This window comes from Rhinoderma darwinii, chromosome 3, assembly GCF_050947455.1.
Source record: "Rhinoderma darwinii isolate aRhiDar2 chromosome 3, aRhiDar2.hap1, whole genome shotgun sequence".
Taxonomy (NCBI): Eukaryota; Metazoa; Chordata; class Amphibia; order Anura; family Rhinodermatidae; genus Rhinoderma; species Rhinoderma darwinii.
Genome location: NC_134689.1, coordinates 204,876,305 through 204,898,148, shown reverse-complemented (window position 1 = coordinate 204,898,148; position 21,844 = coordinate 204,876,305). Strand labels below are relative to the sequence as shown.

Below are 21,844 nucleotides of genomic sequence, written 5' to 3'. Positions count from 1 at the left end.
TATAATAAACCTTAAAATTAATAAGTTTGTTCCTTGCTGCTCTAAACCTACCCACAACCTCGAAGAGGAAAAGTATAACCTGTTGAATGCTATTTAGATTCAGTGTGTGCCTGTGTGAACGTGTGCGTTACCAGGTGGAGGCTCTTGTCAGCCTAATACGGCAAGTGGTGGCAGCGTTTTGTGTGGATGTGTCAACTGGTTTTGGGGTGCGCTTTAACTCATTGTTAGCCTGATGCGATAGGTGTGTGTAATAGCGAGAGAGGACAAGCGGAGTTCCCCTTTACAGTAGCATCCAAGTCACGTGTGCCTGGAGTGGTGTTCGTGACAATACTCATGAACACAACAGTACTGGATCTTGGTGCCACTTTATTGGACACTGAAAAATTTAAGTATTTTCAAATTCTCTAAAGAGCATGGAGCATTGTCAAGATTGCAGCTAGGGTGGGTTCTCATTTCTCCTAAATATAAACAAAGATGGCAGCCTTCATTACTGGCATGTCGGGTAAAAACTGTAGAAGATCTAAACAAAACAAAACATTATTAATGTACAGACTTGCTTCTGAGATAAAAGTAGATTTTTAGCAGCAGTTTAAGTAAAATTAATATGTTATGGGTCCTTTTTAGGCCAGTGTGAGTATAAAGAAAATAATGACGAAAGATTTTGATTATGCAAAGGTAATTAAAATTTTAATTTCTAAGTTTGTTTTGCTATATTCTGTAGTTTTGTAGTGAAATGGCTTTGGTTGTTAAACTATCTAATAGTTTGTCTTTTTCAGTCCATCAATTAGTTCTCTTGGAAATGTTCCTGGAACAGATATTTATAAAGATACAAAGAAATACAAAAATGTATGTATGAAAAACCTTTTACTTTTTAACACTTTAATAAAATATAAAAAAAAAATTGTATGATTGTAACGTGTACACCCACATATTCTTCACCCGCTGGACTTCGAAAAACTTTTTTTAACATTCTTTTTATGTAACTTTTTGTAAGATCTTTTGAGGTAACCACAGGATTGATGATTTTTATCCATGTAAGACTTTTGGACCTCGTAAAATTTTAAATTGTAAAGTTAGGGTATGTTCACACGATTAACAAAATACGTCTGAAAATATGGAGCTGTTTTCAAGGGAAAACAGCCCCTGATTTTCAGACCTTTTTGAGCAACTTGCGTATTTCGCAGCCTTTTTCGCTGAGTTTTCGAAGCATTTTTTACGGCCATTTTTGGAGCTGTCTTCAATAGAGTCTATGAGAAAACGGCTCCAAAAACGTCCCAAGAAGTGTCCTGCACTTCTTTTGACGAGCCGTCATTTTACGTGCCGTATTTTGACAGCGACGCGTAAAATGACAGCTCGTCTGCACAGAACATCATAAGACCCATTGCAAGCAATGGGCAGATGTTTGCTGACGTATTGGAGCCGTCTTTTCAGGCGTAATTCGAGGCATAAAACGCCTCCATTACGTCTGAAAATAGGTCGTGTGCACATACCCTAAGATATACTCGCTCATCCAACTCACGTTAACGGGAAATTCCAGTGAAAACCATACTTTACCATGTAAATTCTCACATCTCATCTGTAATCATTATGTCTGATGCCAATGGTGTATCTTATAGGTTTCTGATTAAGTAAATATCAAGTAGATTGTGCCTGGACCATTTCATACCAACAATATGGGAATGCATTGGGTGACAACTGCAAATCTTAGCCATGTGTATTCTGCTGTTGTCACTAAATTTCCTCCAGGTCTGAGTAAGCTCAGGACAACTTCCTCAAAGGTTTTAACATTTGGGCGGCCAGGGGCATTCGGGCAGTTAAGTGGGCTTGAAGAGATGTTGGCAGTGCCGGCCAATGTTAAATTGGCTCCTTAGGAAGATCTGTAGCAAGCACGCTGTTGAAAGGGACACTGTTATGGGAGGCATCTGTGGCATGAACGGTCATGATGGCATCTGTGTTAGGCACTGTTATGTGGTGTCCAGAGATCAAGCATTTTTTAGTAATGTGATGAAAGATTTTAGGAATGCATTTACACAAATGTTTCGTTTTTGTACAGGTTGATGAACCAGAGGGGATTAAAATAATCAGTTTTGCCAGTGCTATATTCTACGGCAATGTCGAAAGTCTAAAAGATAAAATTAAATCAATTGTGAGTATGTTTGCATCAAAGTATTCTGTTTTTCTTCATAAATGTTTTATTATATATATATTTTTGCATTATTAAACACTTGAAAAAAAAAAAGACTGCCACATGTTGTGGAAGCGCTTCATAGTAAATGTAAACATAGCCAATGCAACAGGTTAATTTACAACAATTATGACAATGAAATATCCGTCGGTCATATTCTCAGCAGACCGTTATATTTGGCATAACAAGGCAGTCAAAACTCCTGTGGAAGAAATAAATTCCCTAACCCGTGACTCCTTAAAGGGGTTTTCCCATGAAGTACATTTATGACATATCCACAGGATATGTCATAAATGTCAGATAGATGCGGGTTCCACCTCTGAAACCCGCACCTATCTCTAGAACAGGGCCCTCTGAACCCTGTTTTAGCTTTTTGTGCTCTCCCAGCCACTTACCGATTACATGGTTGGGAGATACGGAAACAGTGTAACTCGCTGAGCTACGCTGTTTCCGTAACTCCCGTACAACTCAATAGTAGTTATGGAAACATCGTAGCTCGCATGCTACGCTGCTTCTGTAACTGCAATTCACTACTATGGGAGTTACGGAAACAGCGTAGCTCAGCGAGTTATGCTGTTTCTGTAACTCCCGACCATGTAATCGGTAAGTGGTCAGGAGAGCAAAAAAAGCTTTTAGAGGGCCGCATTCTAGCGGCAGGTGCAGGTCCCAGAGGTGGGATCCGCATCTATCTGACATTTCTGACATATCCCGTGGATATGTCATTAATGTGCCTCATGGGAAAACTCCTTTAAGAGTGGAACCATCCACCCAATTCATTCTAAAGAGGTAGGATATTATTGCAATAAATAATCTGCAGGATGGCGCATGAGGTCTGGAGAACAGTCTTCCTTGCTGCCACAGAGAGCAGATGAACTTTCCTGGTACCTCAGTTACATTTCCGATCCATCCAGCCAAAGAGACCTTATTGGTAATCAGATGAGTTTGCGTAAATTGTTTGACCTTAAACCAGAAATCTTGAATAATCCCACATGACCATAAGCAGTGAGCCATATCATCTCACATTTAAAATAAGTATCAGTAGGAGATATACCCATCCTCCTGCTTCTAGTTGGAGAGCTATAGGACCTATGAAAGATCCTTATCATCATCTGCACATACCTTGTGGAAGGGAGAGGTATAGAGGAGTATTCCAGAATAGTTTTTTTTTAAGGTCGTTTTATTAAGACCTCATATCAAATAGCGGTACAAAATGAAGAAGTATAAAACAATGTAAAACAGCACATAGCATATCTGTACCAAGTGTACAAGGTCAGTTTTTTAAGTATTCCAGTATTGTTAGCAAGTCAAGTACTGTTTGTCTAGGTCAGGCACCGTAAGTCGCCAAACAGAGAGGCCTACTGTGGTTGAGTTGTAATCAACAAGGGTGTAGAAATATCTGTAGAAGAGTGAAATTTGGCGCCTAGTGGTGGTGGAAAGTTTGAGGGCACTGTGGCACCTCTGGCCCCTCTTGGACCGTAGGAGTCTACGTAGACATTTATTAACATTAACGGTTGCTTGTACATGGTCAAATAGAGAGAAGGGAGTTTATGGTTAGCAGGATTTTTGGGCTTAGAGTGTGTATAGTGATTTGAAAGCAAGCATGTAGAGTAAAAGGGGTCTATATACTTAAAGGAGTTTTCGATCCACAGGATATGCCATAAATGTCCAATAGATGTGGGTATTACCTCTGGTACCCGCATCTATTTCTAGAACAGGGCCCCCTAAACCCCGTTCTACCTTGCTTGGCTGCCGCTGCTTTCCGGAGGACACTTTTTGATTAGCTGTTTCTGTAACTTCCATAGAAGTGAATGGGAGTTATAGAAACAGTGTAGCACAGTAAACTATGCTGTTTCTGCAGCTCCCGAGTTCCTGAAACAGGGTAGCTTGCTGTGCTGTGCTATGTTGTTTCCGTAACTCCCATTCACTTCTATGGGAGTTAAGGAAACAGCATAGCTCAGCAAGCTCGGCTATATCCGTAATTCTCAACCACCTAGTCAGGAAGTGGCCGGGAAGCAACTGGAGCCGAGCAAGGTAGAACGTTGTTCAGAGGGTCCCGTTCTAGAGATAGATGGACATTTACCTATCGGACATTTATGGCATACCATGTAGAAGTGTCCTGATTTTGAGATTAGAAGAGTGTTATTGAGCACAATGTCTAGTGTATGAATATTGTACAATGTGGGAGTACGAGTCATGTTCGTTGGAGTGAAAGGAATATTTTCACGCTATGGGGTGTAGACGCCATTGGTCCCATAAGGAGAATTCTGTTAGTGTATGGCCTAGGGCCTGTCAGAGGGAGTACGCAATGTCATGACTAACTTGTTTAGGAGGGGTTATTTCATGTTGGAAAGGAAAGATAATGAGGAATAGTAGTCATAGTTGGGTGTTGTCAAAGTATACAAATTTAAACAGAGTATAAGGTTTGCCTGCTAGTGTCAGATTTTCCCCTCTGGGTCAGCATATGAGTGTCACAGGGCCTATGAGAAATTAAACGGTCACGGGACCTGCAAAGGATGGTGTGAACGCACCTTGTCACCAAGGGATTTGGCGTGGGGCTAAACCGGGAAGCGGAGTCTAGGGACCCCAGGTATTCACTTAAATTGCTATACAGGGATCTGGAATTTGCTGCTAGGGAACCCCAGGTCACTACCCCCAGGCGTAGTACAAAATCAGCAGACAGAATGTAAGGTCAGGTATAGCAAAAGTCTGATCAGGCAGCAGACGAAAACTCATGGTTTGTAGATCAAAAGTTCAGAGCAGGCGGCAGAGGTTCCTCACAAGCCAGAGGTCAGGGCAGGCGGCAGGCAAGAAAAGTCAACGGTGGTATAAGCAGAGGTAAATCACAGGAAAATTCAACAGTATACAAAAGGGGAATCACTAAACTAGCTAGGTTGTACCTAATTGCTCAGGAAAGGATAGGAAGGGGTGGTACTCTTTTATAACCTGAGAAATCTAGGTGGAAACTAGTAAATGCAGGAGGAGAGCGGCGGTGATAGTGAGTACTAAAAGCCCGGAGAAATGGAAGGACACAACGGCAAAGTACTGGCCACAATCTATTGGGAGTAATCTTCCAAGATGGCGTTGGTGCCACATAGTGGCAGGGTCATAGGGATGTCAGAAGGGAAGAGCTGTCCTCAATGCTGTTTTTGCTGAGGGTAGGCTCAGTGATGTAATGCAATACAGATATTGATTGTGGCACAGGGTTAGACAGGAGACTCCAGAGTCTGAAGCTGTAATATAAGGCTTCCCATTTAGATTGGCAGCGGATTACAGGTAGAGTAGCGGAAGCTCAGCTAAAAGTGTGGCTGTGCCAGATGCCCTGTCTCTGGGAGAAGTATTCTGTTTTTTAATAATACATTTTGAGATTAAGCAACTAAAGAAAACTTTACTTTCCACAGGTTGGATTTGATGCGGTTAAAGTTTTTAATAAAAGAACAAAGGCACAACGAAAGATAAACAAACTTCTCAAGAAAAAAATCTTAACAGCAAATGAGGTAATGTACATGCTAGTGACAAAGAAATAGTTCATATAATGTATCAATATTACAATAAGTAAAACTAAGCATTCCTTTGATGTACTGTGTACTTAACCACTGACATTTTAATAGTAGACTTTATATATTGTTTTAGAATGGGAACAAAGGAAACTCTGCTAGTGATGAAGATTTAGAATCAGATGATGACATGGATAAATATTATGAAGCAGAACGGAAAGAGGTCAATGCAAATGAATTTAATATGCAACGAGACTGGAATATAGAGTTCCATGACAGTGTGTCCATTCCAGTGGTTACCATACACAGTATGATTTTTGATTTTGGACAAGTAAGCTTCCTCGATGTGGTAGCTGTGGATTGTCTAAAGGGGGTAAGTAAAAGTTTGCTCTACAAAGATGAAAATCTAAACAAATAAATCTTCTGTGTGCCTCATCATTATTCCTCTTGTAAATAATTATTTATGGAGTGTTTGAAATAAATTTAAGATGACAATACAAGACAGTTAGTGGTCCCGCAGTGACCTTAACCCCATAATGACCGGGCCTGAAAAGACTTTAATGACCAGCTACATTTTTCTGTTTCTGCCCCTCTACCTTTCAGCAGCCATAACTTTTTTAATTTTTCATTGACGTGGCTGTATGAGGCCTTGTTTTATGCGAGAGAAATAGTATGTGGAAAAACACAAAGTTTGGGGTAAAAAAATTTGTTTTTTACGTCGTGAATAGAGTAAAAAGCAATTCTCTGCATTGTTTTTCTGATTTTATTTTTTTTCCCTTTCACGTTTCACGCTAAATAACCTGTTAAATTAATTTGTCAGGTTATTACGGTCGTGTAAATATCTAATATGATCGCATCACCGGAATTCCCTTTTCATGCCGGGGTCATGGACTGAGGCGATCAAAGGATTAAACAGCTGGGGTCCGAATGTTTTCCGACCCCAGCTGTGTTCAGGAGGCACCTCTGAGATCAGGAGCTGTTAGTTACACGAGCGCTCATCAGCCTCATCTACAGCGACGCCAAAAGACTTTGTTGTAGACTGGGGACCTGCAGCGCCTGATGTCAAAAGACAGTGGGCGGGCGGGAAGGAGTTAAAGTTAATGTACGCTCTTGAATAAAAAAAACACGTTTTTTCATCTAAATAGGTTCAAAATTCTGTGCTGATTAATATCTTAACCCCTTAACGACTGCCATATAGCCTTTTTTTAATTTTAAATTTTTATTGAATTTTTAAAATCACAGAGAAAAGACAAAAACAGCATTAAGGTCCATGCAAGAACCTCGAAACATATACATCACTTAGTATATTATAATAATACAGGACCAAAGACATTATTGAAAGCATACAATAAGTAATATAAAGAACAGCAAAATGAACATTGTCCACCTATAGCATATTAATACCATAAAGACTGCATATAGAGATAGAAAAATAAAAAGGATCCGAAGGGGAAGAATATGTGTAGGAAATTACCAAACCGCATACTTATATGAGATCACCTGCCCATTTAAATAGGAAATAAAAAAAAACAAAAGGAATAGAATATCAGTTCCAAAGGGTTACACCAATGCCACTAATACATCTAAAGAACATAAAATATGATAGCCAAGTATCAACATGTCCTAGCAAAAGTGGCATGAATCTGGTAGCCTAAATGAATAGCTGCATATTGTAACATAAATGTCAAACTATAGGTGTTAGAAGAGGGATATAAGCTTAGCCCCCTGTGGAGAGGTGGAGAAATAATTGGTCCATGGATCCCATAATGAGATAATGTTAGGAAGCCTATGGGATCTCAAAGCAAACATGCGTTCCATAGTAAAGGAGATATTTACTTGATCAATCAGTTCAGGTATAGAATAGTGAGTGTGTATTTTCCAAGATTTGGCTAAGAGCAAACGAGCCGCTATAATAATATGACTGGACACCATTTGAGAGTGATATGGGATATTGTGCATATTAAGAAAACATAAGGCCAGAGCCGGATCAGGCATTACAGTACAAGACTAAATGTGAGAGACGATATCAAATTCCTGAATCCAAAAGGAGTAGACCTCCGGACATTGCCACCACATATGGAAATATGAACCTTTGCAGCCACATCCCTTCTAGCACAACTCCGAATAAGAAATGTCGGATTTCGCAAAATTTGAAGGCGTCAAATACCAACGTAATAACAATTTCTGAGAAGCTTCCCAATGTTTAACCCCCATGGATATTTTTTTGGTCCAAGAAAAGGCTATCCGCCAATCTGTCAAAGAAAAGGAGGATCTAAATTTAAATCCTCTTCCCATTTATCGCAATAAGGAGGTCTGCTGGAAAGGAGATGCTCGCACAAATCACCATAAAATCCTGATATACCCTTTTTCTTACACGTGGGATCAAAATATACCTGAAGAGCCACAGAGGGAAATGTTAATGTATTGACATCCAAGGAAGTAAATAAATGGCGAATATATAAATACTTATAGAAATCTCTATTAGTGATAGAATAAGTGATAGAATAAGGGCAATTTCTTAAGCTGAGTAAGAGCCAGTGAAGGAAGTTGGGAGGAGTAGGTTTTCCAAACCTTCAGAGAAGCTGAGATAGTCTGGGACGCAGAGGTATAAGTTTTGGGAGAATAGTTCGGACCAACTCCTAACAATAGTAATATTTTTGGACGTCTGGAATCCCCATACCACCTTGTCTCCATTGTCTAAATAATGTATGCATCCGCACTCTAGGTTTTTTGTGCGCCCATATAAAGTTATTGTGGATTCTCTGTAGCTTTCTCAAAAAAGGACTGGGAAGAGGGATTAATACTGCACATAACGTATAAAGAATAATGGGCAATGTCACGGCGCGGGGTGTGGACCCACTGGGCCGTACCACGTAGCGGGGTAGCAGCTGGCCAACAAGGTACAAAACAATGTCTATAGTTCGGAAAGGGTACCTGAGGCAATGTAGACAGTAGCGGAGGCACGACTTGACTTTCACAGCAGGTGACACCGTGGATGCAGCGGAAGACACGACTTGACTTTCTCAGTAGATACGATAGCACGGGATACAGGGTACAGGCAGCAGGAACGGTTAACACTGGGAACTGGACAACAAACATAGGTATACAACAACGCTCAGGTGAGGAACAAGTGAGAAGAGCCCCTTTTTATAGTCCAGCAGCCATTTGGGCTAATTATTGATGGGTAATAGCTGGACGCGTACTGGCCCTTTAAGGCCGTGCACGCGCCCTGCAGGAAATAGTCCGAGGACCCGGAAGTGAGTGGCGGCGTCTCCCTGGAGGGAGCTGACGCCGTGAAGACAGATGTTCATGGCCGGCACCGTCAGAGGGTTAGTCTGAACGACGGCCCCCGGCCATAGACATTACAGGCAAGATCATAATTTTAATGATCGCTATCCTCCCCGCCCAAGAAGTACAAACATTAAAGTATGTAGATAACAATTGAGGAATACTATGTAAAAGAGGAGTAAAATTATGTTTAAAGAGGGGATTAGTAGAAATCGTGAGATGAATGCCCAAATAAGATATCTTAAGTGTATTCCATTGGAAAGGGAAGGAGCTTCGAACTTCATTCCTAACCCTTATAGGAAATCCCACATCCAATAAGTGTGATTTACCAGCATTGATTTTATAATAGGCCACCTTTCCAAATAAGTCTAATGTATTTTGCACTTCCTTAAGGGAAGATAATGTGTTTGAAAGAGAGAGTATTACGTCGTCTGCGTATAACCCTATCTTATGCTGGACTTGACCAACCTGTATACCTGTAATGGAAGGGTTCTGTATAATAGATATAGCTAGGGGCTCCATCACCATCGCAAAAATCAGTGGTGACAGCGGGCACACCTCACGAGTGCCATTAGAGATAGGAAACGAGGTAGACAAAAACCCAGAGGCCTAAAGTCTAGCAGAGGGATTGGAGTACAGTGCCATAATTGCAGATTTTATCAACCCACCAAGTCGAAATTTGTACAGAACTGCCTGCAAATATCCCCAGTGGACCCGGTCGAATGCCTTCTCCGCATCCAAAGCGAGAAGCACAGAAGGCACTCGACGGGTCCTGGCCTAATGAATCAAATTTATGAGTCTTCTAGTGCCATCCGGCGCCTGCCTCCCAGCAATAAATCCCACCTGGTCCGCATGTATTAAGTTAGGGAGTAAGTTAGCATAAATTTTAATGTCTGTGTTCAACAGAGAGATTGGTCGGAAGTTAGCAGGAGAATCAGGATTTTTCCCCGGCTTCGGAAGGGTAACTCCCGTTGCAGATAGCATTTCCTTTGGGAATGAACCCGCAGCTGCAACTTCAGTAAACACATCAACCAATTTAGGGGCTAGAATATTAGCATACCTTTTAGAATACAGATTAGTAAACCCATCTGGGCTTGGGGCTTTTCCTTGTTTTAACCCTTTAATAGCCTGTGATACTTCCAGTACAGTAAAAGGTGATTGTAAATTAGAGCTATCTTCTTCTGATAGGGAAGGGAGATTCAGGCCACACAGAAAGTTATTTATGTCCGATGTTGATGGCTGGTGTCTGTATCCTCTCTAAGATTATATAAATTGTGATAAAAACTCTGAAACTGTTAACTAATTTCTTGGGGATGAGTAACCTTATTTCTGTGTTTGTCAATGAGAAATGCTGTTCTAGTGCTCTGTTTTTTAATCATTTTGGCTAAGAGTGCTCCTGGTCTATTACCATGAAGGTAAGAACCAAATTGCAGTTTTTTTAAATAAAGCCATATGACGAGACACAAGAACAGTTTCAAGCTGGTCCCTAAGGACTTTAATTTTTTGCGACGTGTATGGAGTCACCTTAGATTTATTAAGGGATTCCAGATTATGCAATTGGGCGAGAATATTATTGGTGGTTTTCTCTGTATGTTTTTTCACTCTGGAGGCGGCCTGAATCCCCATACCCCGCATATATGCCTTATGAGCATTCCACAAAGAAAAGCAATTATCAGAAGAGGGGGTATTAATATCAAAATGTTTGGACGTGGGTATCCACCAAATCTTTAGTAAGAGGATGATCTAGAACCAGATCATTTAATCTCTAGGAGGAGATGGGGGGCGACGGTAGGTGATCCAAAACAACCTTTGAGATAGAGGCATGATCAGACCACGATATGTCTCCAATAGGAGATGTAGAGATACAACGGAGGCTGATCCTGCTCACTAAAAACATATCTATCCAAGAGTACACCCTATGTGGTGCAGAGAAATACGTAAAATCATGTTCATTACCATGATGACAGCGCCAAACATCATATAACTCTTCCAAATGTACCGTGTGATGTAAATTGGAGCGGGGTCTATGGACATTGGAGGAGTCAATAGCTGGATGCATAACTTCATTAAAATCCCCCTATGATCAATAGACTCTTCGCCACCTTATTAACCTTATGAAGTATTTTGTGAAAGGCCTTAAGTTGGTGAGAGTTAGGAAGATATATGTTAACTAACGTAAAAGTAATATTATTACTATCACAGACAAGTATCAGGATTCTACCTGGAGGGTCCAAAATGAGGTCATGTTTATGAAAGGCAACCGAGTCTTTAATTGCAATTAATACGCCCTTAGATTTGCTGGAGTTAGATGCCTGAAATATGTGAGGGGATTTAAAATGTGTACATTTCGGGGGATTAAGGGAGGAGAAATAAGTCTCCTGGGCGAAGAAAACGTCACTACGAAGGGCTAGAGCCTCTTTCCTCATCTGTTGCCGTTTAAAATGGCTATTTAGCCCCTTTACATTTAAAGAGGATAATGTAAAAGGCATGAGAAAACATACATTTTTTTAATATGACTAGCTTGGCATTGATCACTAAGCCCTAATATGTAGGTATTATCTTGTGAAGCTTGAAGTGGACAAAACAAAATGACCAAATACATTAACGTAAACAAGAAAAAAAAATGTAGGAAACATACCGTACAGACCTCCATGGGGAAGAGAAAGAAAATGTTAGAAACAAGTAGCATAATTACATGACCAAACAACCGGCGTGAAGATCAGGTGATGGATTGTCCCTGTACCAATTCCCATTCCGGATGAAGACGTCTCGGTGGCTTACTGGCGGGCGCAGATTCTGTATTCTTGATAGGAATGTTCCACTGGTGAAGCAGAGTAACCCCATCAGATGGAGTAGAAATCACATGTGTAGAACCATTCCTGGAAACTAAGATCTTGACCGGGAAACCCCACTTATATTTCAGATTTTGCTCTCTGAGTGCCAAAGTGATCGGTTGAAATTGTTTCGTAACATCAAAGTAGAATCAGACAGATCCGGATAAATTGAAATGTGTGCATAGGGAGTTAGCAGTTTCCCCAATTTTCTGGATTCCTGAAGGATACAGTCCTTGGCTTGGTAAAAGTGTACCCTTGATAAAACATCCCTGGGAGCATTTTCTGGTGCATACCGAAATTTAGGAATCCTGTGTGTTCTATCCAAAGTCAAATCCAAGGGGGTGAACATAGGAATCAGAGATTTAAACATAACTTGCAGAAAGTTAAGTAATTCAGAGGGAGAAATGTCTTCAGGAATACCTCGGATTTTAAAATTATTTCTCCTTGATCTGTCCTATTGATCCATTAGCTTATCTTTTAGCCACTTCACCTCTTCTGTAAGCTCAGCATGGGCATCAATAAGGTCATTGTGTACCTTGGCATGATCTCCAAGACTGCGTTCTATATGATCCGTGCGGAATCCTAGGTCATCAACAGATGTATGGATTTGCGCTAGCACTCTATCCCGTACCCCAGAGATGGAATTTTGCAGGGTATGCATCATTCCTTTCATGATAGCCATGGTCAGAGGTGCATCATCAGGTACATCAGACAACCCAGACAAATCAGAGGTCGTGAGTTGAGCCTCATGGGGTGGCATCACTTGTGGGAAAAGTGCTTTTTTAAAAGCTGGACCCTTACTGTTAGGTGAGGATGAGGCAGATTGGGTTGCTCCCTGTTTTCCGGGGCCAGACACTTCTTCCATCCTGCCCTGTGAGTCACCATCCCCGTCCACAGACTGACCTGATACAGACGAAGGTTGCGTCTGAAGCTGCGAAGTGTTCATCTCAGGCAGGGAGCCAGCGCCATCTTGGGAGCGGCCTGTCGCGGGAAAATAATCATTGAGATTTTTTTGGCTCCGTTTTCGACTGGCGTCTTCTGGTCATGGTCCACATCTATATTGGACAGTTCAGGGAACATTCAGAGAAAAGTGGACCTCAGTAGAAGGTCAGATGTCGCTGTGTGCCGCAGTATCGCTACTTGTGAAGCAGGAGAGAGTTCACTACACCGCGATTCCAGTCAGCGGCAAGCTCCGCCCCCCGCCATATAGCCTTTATACAGCGGCCGTTTGGTTAGTTCTCCTGAAGTGCCGCCTTTTCACAGCAGCACTTCGGAAGTTGTTTTGCGCGCAATCTGCCTCTGAAGCCAAGGCTGTTAGCAACAGCGTAAGACTTCAGAGCGATGATCGGAGACCAATAGCAGTTGTCTCCGAACACGTGGTAACAGTGATAACCATTCACAGTGATCACAAAAGTTAAATAAAAGTCTGTCCCTCCCTGTCTCTCTGTCTCTCCTCACACTTGCTACTTTGTGTGAGAAAAGACAGAGATAACTGTAATGTGAAAAAAAGATACGGTTAAAAAATCTATATACATATACTATAGAAATCTTATATAAATTATATACCTAGGCTAGACTGGGGTTATCCTTAGGGTTAGTCTAGGTTTAGTGTAGGGTTAGCCTAGGGTTAGGGAGTTTTTTGTGTAGCGTACGTGTGTGACGTCTATATTTCTTTGTGTAAAAAAAAAAAAGTTACAAAAAATGTAAAAGTAAAAAAAGTTTTAGAGTTAGGCCTGATTCACATGAACGTGTTAAACGTCCGTGGGATGGCCGTTGAAACAGCGGCCATCCCACGAACCTATGTTATTCAATGTGGCCATTCACACAGCCGTTGTTTCAACGGACCGTTTGAATGGTCCGTGGGAAAATAGGACATGTCCTATCTTTTCTCGCATCCCTCAATAGACTCTCAACTATGGGGGATGCGTGACATCGCGTCCTGCAGCGCTGAGCACGGATGCACCTCAGATGTGAAAAACGGCAGTTTTTCACGTCCGAGATGCGCAGCGTTCGTGTGAATCAAGCCTTAGCCTTGTGTGTGCGACGTCCATTTTTTGTGAAGTTTGCTTGTTTGACGTCTGTATTTTTGTCTGTAAAAAAAAAAAGTTAAAAAACATAATTCTGTCGTACGCGCGTGTGCGTCTGGTTACAGTCTTTGTCGTACGTGTGTGTATGTAATTATACCCTCCCATAGGAGGTTCACGGTGGAAGAGGCATACGCCATGTTAATTTCTGACTCTGATAAATGCGATACAGAAACCGCATCCGAGGTAGAAATGTTATCTACCAGTGATAGCGACAATATTAATACGCTTTCTGCAAATGCAAGTGTCACTGCTGAGTCCACGAGCACAGGGCATGTCGCTGAAGTACCGCAAAACACGGCCCACTCTATTGCGCCGGAATATACTGAGTGGTTACCCACAGAATCATTTTCCCCATATATCCCAGAATTTACTACCACACCAGGGATAAATATTAATGTCGAAAATATTACAGCCATTAATTTTTTTAAAGTGTTCATTACAGATGAACTCTTGGAGCTGGTTGTTAACCAAACCAATCAATATGCTTGACAATTTTTTTCTGAAAAGTCAACGTCGTACTATGCAAAACAGTGGCACCCCACAAATACTGGTAAACTTTTGGGGCTCATCCTCAACATAGGTTTAGTGAAAAAGCCCTTAATCCGATCATATTGGGCAAGAAGCCCTACACATGCCACACTGTTTTTCCAGCCGTTATGACCAGAAGCAGAGATGAAGTGCTAATGCATTTCCTTCATTGTCATGTCCGTGGCTGCGGGCTGTCAGCTCCGTTCTCCCCCTGACAGCCGCAGCCATGAGTCGGCAAGCGCTGGCCCCGGCCTCCTCCTCAGGAGAAGCCAGCGCTCGCATCTACTCACCACTGCCGGATCCTGTAGGGTGCGAGCGCACGCTCGTGCCCGCTCTTAAAGGGGCAGCGCGCGCACCGGACCTTGTTCATGAACTTTGACCCGTGAGTACTCTGGACTATAAGAGGGGTCCAGCCCCCTAGTTCTATGACTGAGCTTTGTCGTGTATTCCTAGTCTGTCTTGAATATGGCCCCCTAGTGTTTCTTGCTCCCAGTGTTCCTGTTCCTGTATCCTATACTTGTATCCTGATCTAGTGCCGTGCTGTGCTGTATTCCACGCCTGTCCTGCTTCTCCACGCCTGACGTCCACCTGCTGCCAAGTTCCTGCCTAGCCTGCCTTGCTACTGTCCGAGCTGCCACAGGTACCCTATATGAACTATAGACTTTGACCTGCGTCCTGTTGGCCAGCTGCCTTACCGCCAAGACGGTACGGCCCAGTGGGTCCACGAACCCAACGTGACATTCATTTTCGGATCAACAAGTTTTATTGAGATTTTACAATGAAAATGGATAAATGAAAATCTTTTACGCAAAAGATTAATAAGTAACAAGCATCAAATGATACAGCAATGAATCAGAACAGGTATCACATAGTCTCAGCAAGATTAACAATTTCAAATAATAGCCATATGTATTAAAAGGAGAGAGAGGGAGGAAGAGGGGAAAAGGAATAGGAATGTGTCGGTCAGAGGTCCAAATAAAAAAAAAAAGAGATTACAATTCAGTAATCGTGGTGATGGGTAGATGAGGATAGGCGTAACTGATCCAGGGCTGCCAAATTTCTCAAACCTAGTAATCATGTCGAGTAAAATGTTTGTGAGCTTTTTGTTAATAAAGATTTGATCCATTCTGGATTTGAAATCTGCACAAGTAACAGATCTTTTTTTCCAGGAGTGAGCGATAGTCATTTTGGCAGCCAAAAAAATGTAGGAAAATAGCTGAAATTTTGCATATGTGAGCTCGGGGTGTTTGAGATGAAGGAGAGCTAACTTGGGATCCTTACGAAGAATTATACCAAATAGGCTCTGGATGAGGCCAACAACTCTCCTCCAGAATCTAGTGAGCTTAGGACAGGACCACCATATGTGGAGCACGTCGCCGGGTGAGGGGCAACCACGAAAGCAGGAGGCAGAATAAGTAGGAAATGCATGGCAATTCGGCTAGGGACTAAGTACCACCGCATCATGACTTTTTAAGCCGATTCCATAATAGTCGTGTTAATGGAGCAATGTGAGACTGTGCTCCAAATAGCACGCCAATCTACTGGTTCAATCGTTGTCCCCAAATCCCGTTGCCATCTATCAACATATGAATGAGCAGTTGGGAGTTGGATTACTGAGGAGCCATTTATATAGTATTGATATTACACCTCTAGAGGTAGGGCATGTTTCGCAGATTCTCTCGAACTGAGAATAAGAATCAGATTCAGCTTTATTACAAAGGAGAGAATTGATCCAGTTCTTGAGCTGCAGATATCGAAACAACTCACCACTGGGGATCTGTCTAGAGGTCTGAAGATCACAGAATGAGAGAATCTGAGAATGAGTGGGTGAGAGAAGGTGATGAACCCTAAGTATACCATGAGACCACCACCATTTAAAGGCCTGATAATTGTCTGCTCCAGGGGAGAACAGGGGGGTTATGCCATAAGGAGATGAGGGGTAGGTGGGGAGAGATTAATCTGCTAGAATATTTAATAGAGTCCCAAACCGATAATATATGAGTGAGGGAGGGGGTAAGGAGGGTAGAGCGTAAGGGGAAGGCATCCATGGCAAAGATTGGATGGGGGTGGGCGACACCTCCGGAATATCCAGGTACACCCATAGAGGCATGTTCGCGGTTACATGTAATCTAGTTAAGGGTGCTATCATAGCTGCTTGATAATATTTAGAAATATTTGGAACACTCAATCCCCCGTCAGGTTTCAACGAGTACAGGGTGGACCTGGATATCCTAGGACGCACGCCACGCCAAATAAATAAAAAATACGATTTTGAAGAAGACTTAATATGTGTGGTGGGACTTTAATTGGCAGGGTTTGGAACGGATATAAAAGTTTGGGAAGGATAGTCATTTTAACAGCATGTATCCGCCCAATCCAGGAAAGATATGTAGATTGCCATGACACCAGAGAAGAGGTGAGAGTACGAATAAGGGAAGGATAATTGGCAGAATATAGCTGGTCGTAGGAGGGGGTTAGATGGATGCCTAGGTACTCCAGTGATTTTTTTGGCCCATTGAAAGGGGAAGTGACTTCGAAGGGAATTCATGGCTTCAGGGGAATGGTTAATATTTAATGCTACAGATTTTGAGGGGTTTATAGTGAGGCCAGATATTGAGGCAAAATCAGATCGAGTGCTCAGTAAGTTAGGAAGGGAAATATGGGGTTGGGAGAGTATTATCAGCATATCATCAGCAAAAAGGGATAATTTATGGTGCATGCCTGCTAGTTCCAATCCCCCAATGTTCGGATTTTGGCGAATCCTCATGGCCAGGGTCTCAAGAGCCAGGATGAATAAGATGGAAGAGAGAGGGCATCCCTGTCTCGTGCCTCGTTCGATAATAAAAGGATCAGAATGATAACCAGAACAAACCTTGGCTGTAGGGGTAGAATAGATGGCATGCACCCAGGACATAAAATGGCGCTGAAAACCCTACTTCCCCAAGGCGAAAACCATGTAGGACCAGGAAACCGTATCAAATGCCTTTTGTGTATCAAGCGAAAGACGCGTCAATGCGACATTTCTTTTACGAGCGATATGGATCAAGGATATAACTCGTTTGGTGCAGTCACTATTCTGTCTGCCTGGGACAAAGCCAGCCTTGTCCCCATGGATAATCACATCAAGGAAGTGATTCATCCGGGTTCGCAAATATTTTGGCCAGAAGTTTAATGTCGGTATTTAATAGGGATATTGGCCTGTAGTTGGCAATATGAAGGGAATCTTTTTGGGGTTTGGGAATCATTGCTATGTGGGCATGAGGGGTGGGCGGGAGAGGGATAGTACCAGATCTAAGGACATTAAAGAGTTGGGTTAAATATGGAGTTAATAATGGGGAGAGGTTTTTTTTTATAATATAATGGGGAGAAACCATCTGGGCCAGGAGATTTGGATGGTTTCAAGTCCTTGATGGCTTCCTGAACCTCTGATTCAGATATCTCGACCTCCAAGGAGCCAAGGTTGGAAGGCGAGATCTCTGGGAAGTGCAGGTTGGCAAATAGGCTTTCCGCCTCCAAGGAGTCAAATGGTGGAGGAGAGGAGTACGGGTTGGAGAGGAAGGTTTGAAATAGAGAGGTTATTTTACTAGGATCAGCTGTTATAGTGCCCGTGTTGGTCCTCAATCTAATATGCTATTTTGGTGAGACAGGAACCCTCAATTGATGATCTAGGAGTTTACCTGGTTTGTTGCTTTGTGAGTAGTAACGTTGTTTAGACCATCTAAGTTTTCTTTCAAGTTTTTATATAAATCCGCAATTTTCCGTTCTCTATTTTTCTTTTTAATGGACCCTAAGCGCATAAGAGCACCCCGCAATGTGGCTTTATGAGCTTCCCACAATATAATTGGTGAAGATGTAGACCCTTCATTAAGTTCAAAGTATTGCTTCACAGCTACTTCAACTTGTGCAATGGTTTCTTTAGAAGACAAGAGGGAATCATTGAGGCGCCAATTAAAGGAGAGCCCCCGCGGGATTAGAGAAGAAAGTGAAACTTCTACAGGGTTATGGTCAGACCAGGGAGTTCTTAAAATCTTAGCTTTAGAGCAAATGGTAATGATCCTTGGGATGTGAAAATGTGGTCAATGCGGCTAAAGGAGGAGTGAGGGCTGGAGTAAAAGGTGAAAACTTTCGTTGAGGGTTTGAGTTCACGCCAGATATCATGGAGGTCATGGAGATGCAGCATACCTTCGAACTCAGAATGGGGCGTTTGGGGTGTAGATGAACTTGGAGCCGGGGATTTATCAAAAGAGGGTGTAATGACGGGGGTAGGGAAACGGACAAGTGAGCCCTAATCTACCCGCCACTCTGTCCCTGCCTACTTGCAACGACCCGCCCTAGGCGACGGGGTACAACTGGGCGGCGGTCCCTACGCTCAGTAAGTGCACGAGACAAACAGACAAGGGAACACAAAGCAAAGGGAAAGGGGCAGTTGCCCACGGCAACACCGTGAGCAACAAGAGTGGTGAACGAGCCGAGTCAAACCAGGAGTGCACGAGGTACCAAACGCAGAGCAGGAGAGTAGTCAGTAAGCCAGGGTCAGTATGGAGCAGGATCAAATAGTTAGAAGCTGTAGCTGGGCCAGGAAACCACACGAGAAGAATCACAAGCAAAGGAGGAACAGGAAAGGCAGGTATAAATAGACAGAGGGCGGGAGTATAGCTCCGTCTGGCCAGGCTGCGATAGGCTCTCCCACTCCTAAGCCTGCCATCCTGAGTGGTGGAAGATGGAGTCAGTCTCAGAGACATAGACTCAGGTGCAGACTGATTACCTATGGGAGTATACAACGAAGTTGTGCCTGGCAGATCCTTTACAGAGGGATTGATTACTAGGTTTGAGTCACCCATGACAAGTAAGAGACCCTGGCAATGAGCCTCTATGAGCTTAAATAAGTGGGAAAAAAAGCGTGTTTGGAAGTCATTAGGGCCATAATAACCTACTAGAGTCACATCAACATCATATAGCGAACCTACTAATATCACATAATGACCAGTAGTATCAATTATTTCCTTGGTACAGATGAATGGGAAATTCTTTCGAAAGGCAATAACAACTCCTCTTCTCTTCTCATGAGCATATGCACCATGGAAGATGGGAAAGTGCGAGCTTAAAGGAACAGTGTCATCACAATTTTTTTTTTTAATATGTTAAAGATGTTAGTGCTTTATTAAAAACGTTTGGATTAATTTGTGTGTTTGTGTGTTACTTTTTCTTATTTTTACACTTTTTCTTCCCTATGGGGGCTGCCATTTTTTTTTCCATTTCTGTATGTGTCGATTAACGACACATACAGACATGGAATACGGCAGCTCCAGTCCCATAGGGACTGCGAACGGGTCCCGTCCCATCCACTTCTGTGTACGCCGTCTGTGTGGGAACGGCGCATGCGCCGCTCCCACACAGTCCAATTTGAAATGCGCGCCGTCCGGCGCCATTTTCCTGTGGACCGGAAGTCGCGGCCGGACAGTAAGATTACTACTTCCGGTCGCGGCTTCCGGACTTGTGCACTTGGACCAGCGGCAGCAGACGGAGCGGACGGGCCAGAGGGAGCCGCGGCGGCAGGAGCAGGTAAGAGATTTCTATGTATGTTCGTGTTTTACTGTGTTTACTACTGTATGTAAACCTACTACACTGTGTGTTAGCTCAAAAAATGGCGACACACAGTGTAGGAGGTTAGACCGTTCAATCCCCTCGTTTATCCCGGCACTAGCCAGGATAAAGGAGGGGGGGATTCTCAGAGCTCACTAGAGCAAGTGCTTTTTTCCAAATTTTGCAGCAAAAAGCAATGTGGTTGCTTTACCACAAGCAACCACATGCAATGCTGCAATTTTGGGAATAGCTCCATCTAGTGACCAGTGCTGGGAAATATTATAAATTAGAATCTAATTTATAATATTTCCTGACTCGTGAAAAAAATAAAAAAAATTTGAACAATGTTTAATCACCTACACACTAAATGTTTAACTAAAAAAAAAAATACATGTTTTGCTGGCAACACATTCCCTTTAAGTATTGTGGCCTAGAGGTGGCAGAAAATCTAGTTTCCTGAAGGCAAATGATGTCAGCATGACTAGCTTTGTATAAATGGAAGGCCTTTGAGCATTTATGTGGGGAGTTAAAGCCTTGGACATTATGAGAGATTATTTTCAAGATAGGTGGAGCCATAACAGGGCCTAACAGTACTGATATTGATCCCTGACCGACAGTGGGAGAAGGGAAGAAGGGGAGGAAAGAGGAGGAAGGGAGAGAAAAAAACAAAAACAGAACAACAAAAAAAAAACAACACACACACACAAGTGGAAATCGAGGAACTAGGTGAGCCTGGAGTGGCTAGGAAAGTTCCGGTAGGACGGGAAGTACTACTTGTGGACACAGGGGTCGCCAGCACCTGGGCACAAAGGTGCGGAAACAACATTGTGGTTGAGGCGAACTATAAAGTGTAACAGAGGCGGCAAGGGGTAGGAAGGGGTATAGTCGTTATCAGCAAGAAATGTAAACTGGAGATGAACAATATCATGGGCAATAATATAGCGGGCCAAACACATAGTGCCACCAATTGGCGAAGCAAAACGTGTCTGGCAGGCCGGACTTTAGAGTACTGGACAAATAATGGATAGGAAGATCATATTCTGTACATTAGGTAAGATAGAAAGCATAATGCATTCAACGAGTAAAAGTAACAGAGGTAGCAGGGGCATACTAAAGAAGGCTAACAGCGCAAACGTTAATACTACGGGCCAGACATACAATGCTACCAAGTGGCAAAGCAAAACATGTCTGGCAGGCCGGACCATGAAACGTCAAGCTAATGAGAAGTTGGAAGCCCATAGTCTGTCCATTAGGAAAAAGGAAAGAACAGAGTGTACAGAGAGTATGTGGCAGGTATGCGGCAGTAGCCGGAATTAACTAGAAACAAATAGTATCATAGACAGTAACACAGCGGGCCATACAAGCAATGCTACCAAGTGGTAAAGCAGAGAGCGTCTGGCAGGCCAGATAGAGAGCTTGTAAGTATTTGAAAGGAAGAAGGATAAAGGAGAAGGACAGTGGGAGTTACACATTATATTCACTGGAATACAATAGAAATGTCGACGTCAGTAGGCCAGAAGAACATAGCATAAAATCTTACAGAAAAAAGGAAATACAGAATAATACTTTCAAAACGAAGAAATATAACTAACATATGGAGAGAAACAATCCACATAAGGCAAATGCTCAGCCGAAGTCCAAAAAAGATATAAAGCCCGATATAGGGAACAATCCCTATGTTGTGGAGACGGCATTAGACAGGATGCCAGAGGTTAGTGCGGGCAACATATAGATATATATAATAATTCAAAGTCAAGTGGAAGAAGATCTATCAGACCATAACGGTAAAAAGAAGAGCGTGCAGGGTAAAAGTACTCATCCATCAGGCAGTAACATCACGGACCC

At 42.6% G+C, this 21,844-nt stretch overlaps 1 protein-coding gene across 1 annotated transcript in view; it reads left to right on the top strand.

Annotated features, from left to right (window-relative positions):
• LOC142750410 (pendrin-like) overlaps window positions 1-21,844 on the top strand; it is a 110,165-nt gene that overhangs the window by 66,279 nt on the left and 22,042 nt on the right. Inside the window, exons 13-16 of the mRNA XM_075859412.1 lie at window positions 777-846; window positions 2,054-2,146; window positions 5,584-5,679; window positions 5,816-6,052. Of these exons, the coding sequence (XP_075715527.1) occupies window positions 777-846; window positions 2,054-2,146; window positions 5,584-5,679; window positions 5,816-6,052 (496 nt within the window). The remainder of the gene's footprint in view (window positions 1-776; window positions 847-2,053; window positions 2,147-5,583; window positions 5,680-5,815; window positions 6,053-21,844) is intronic.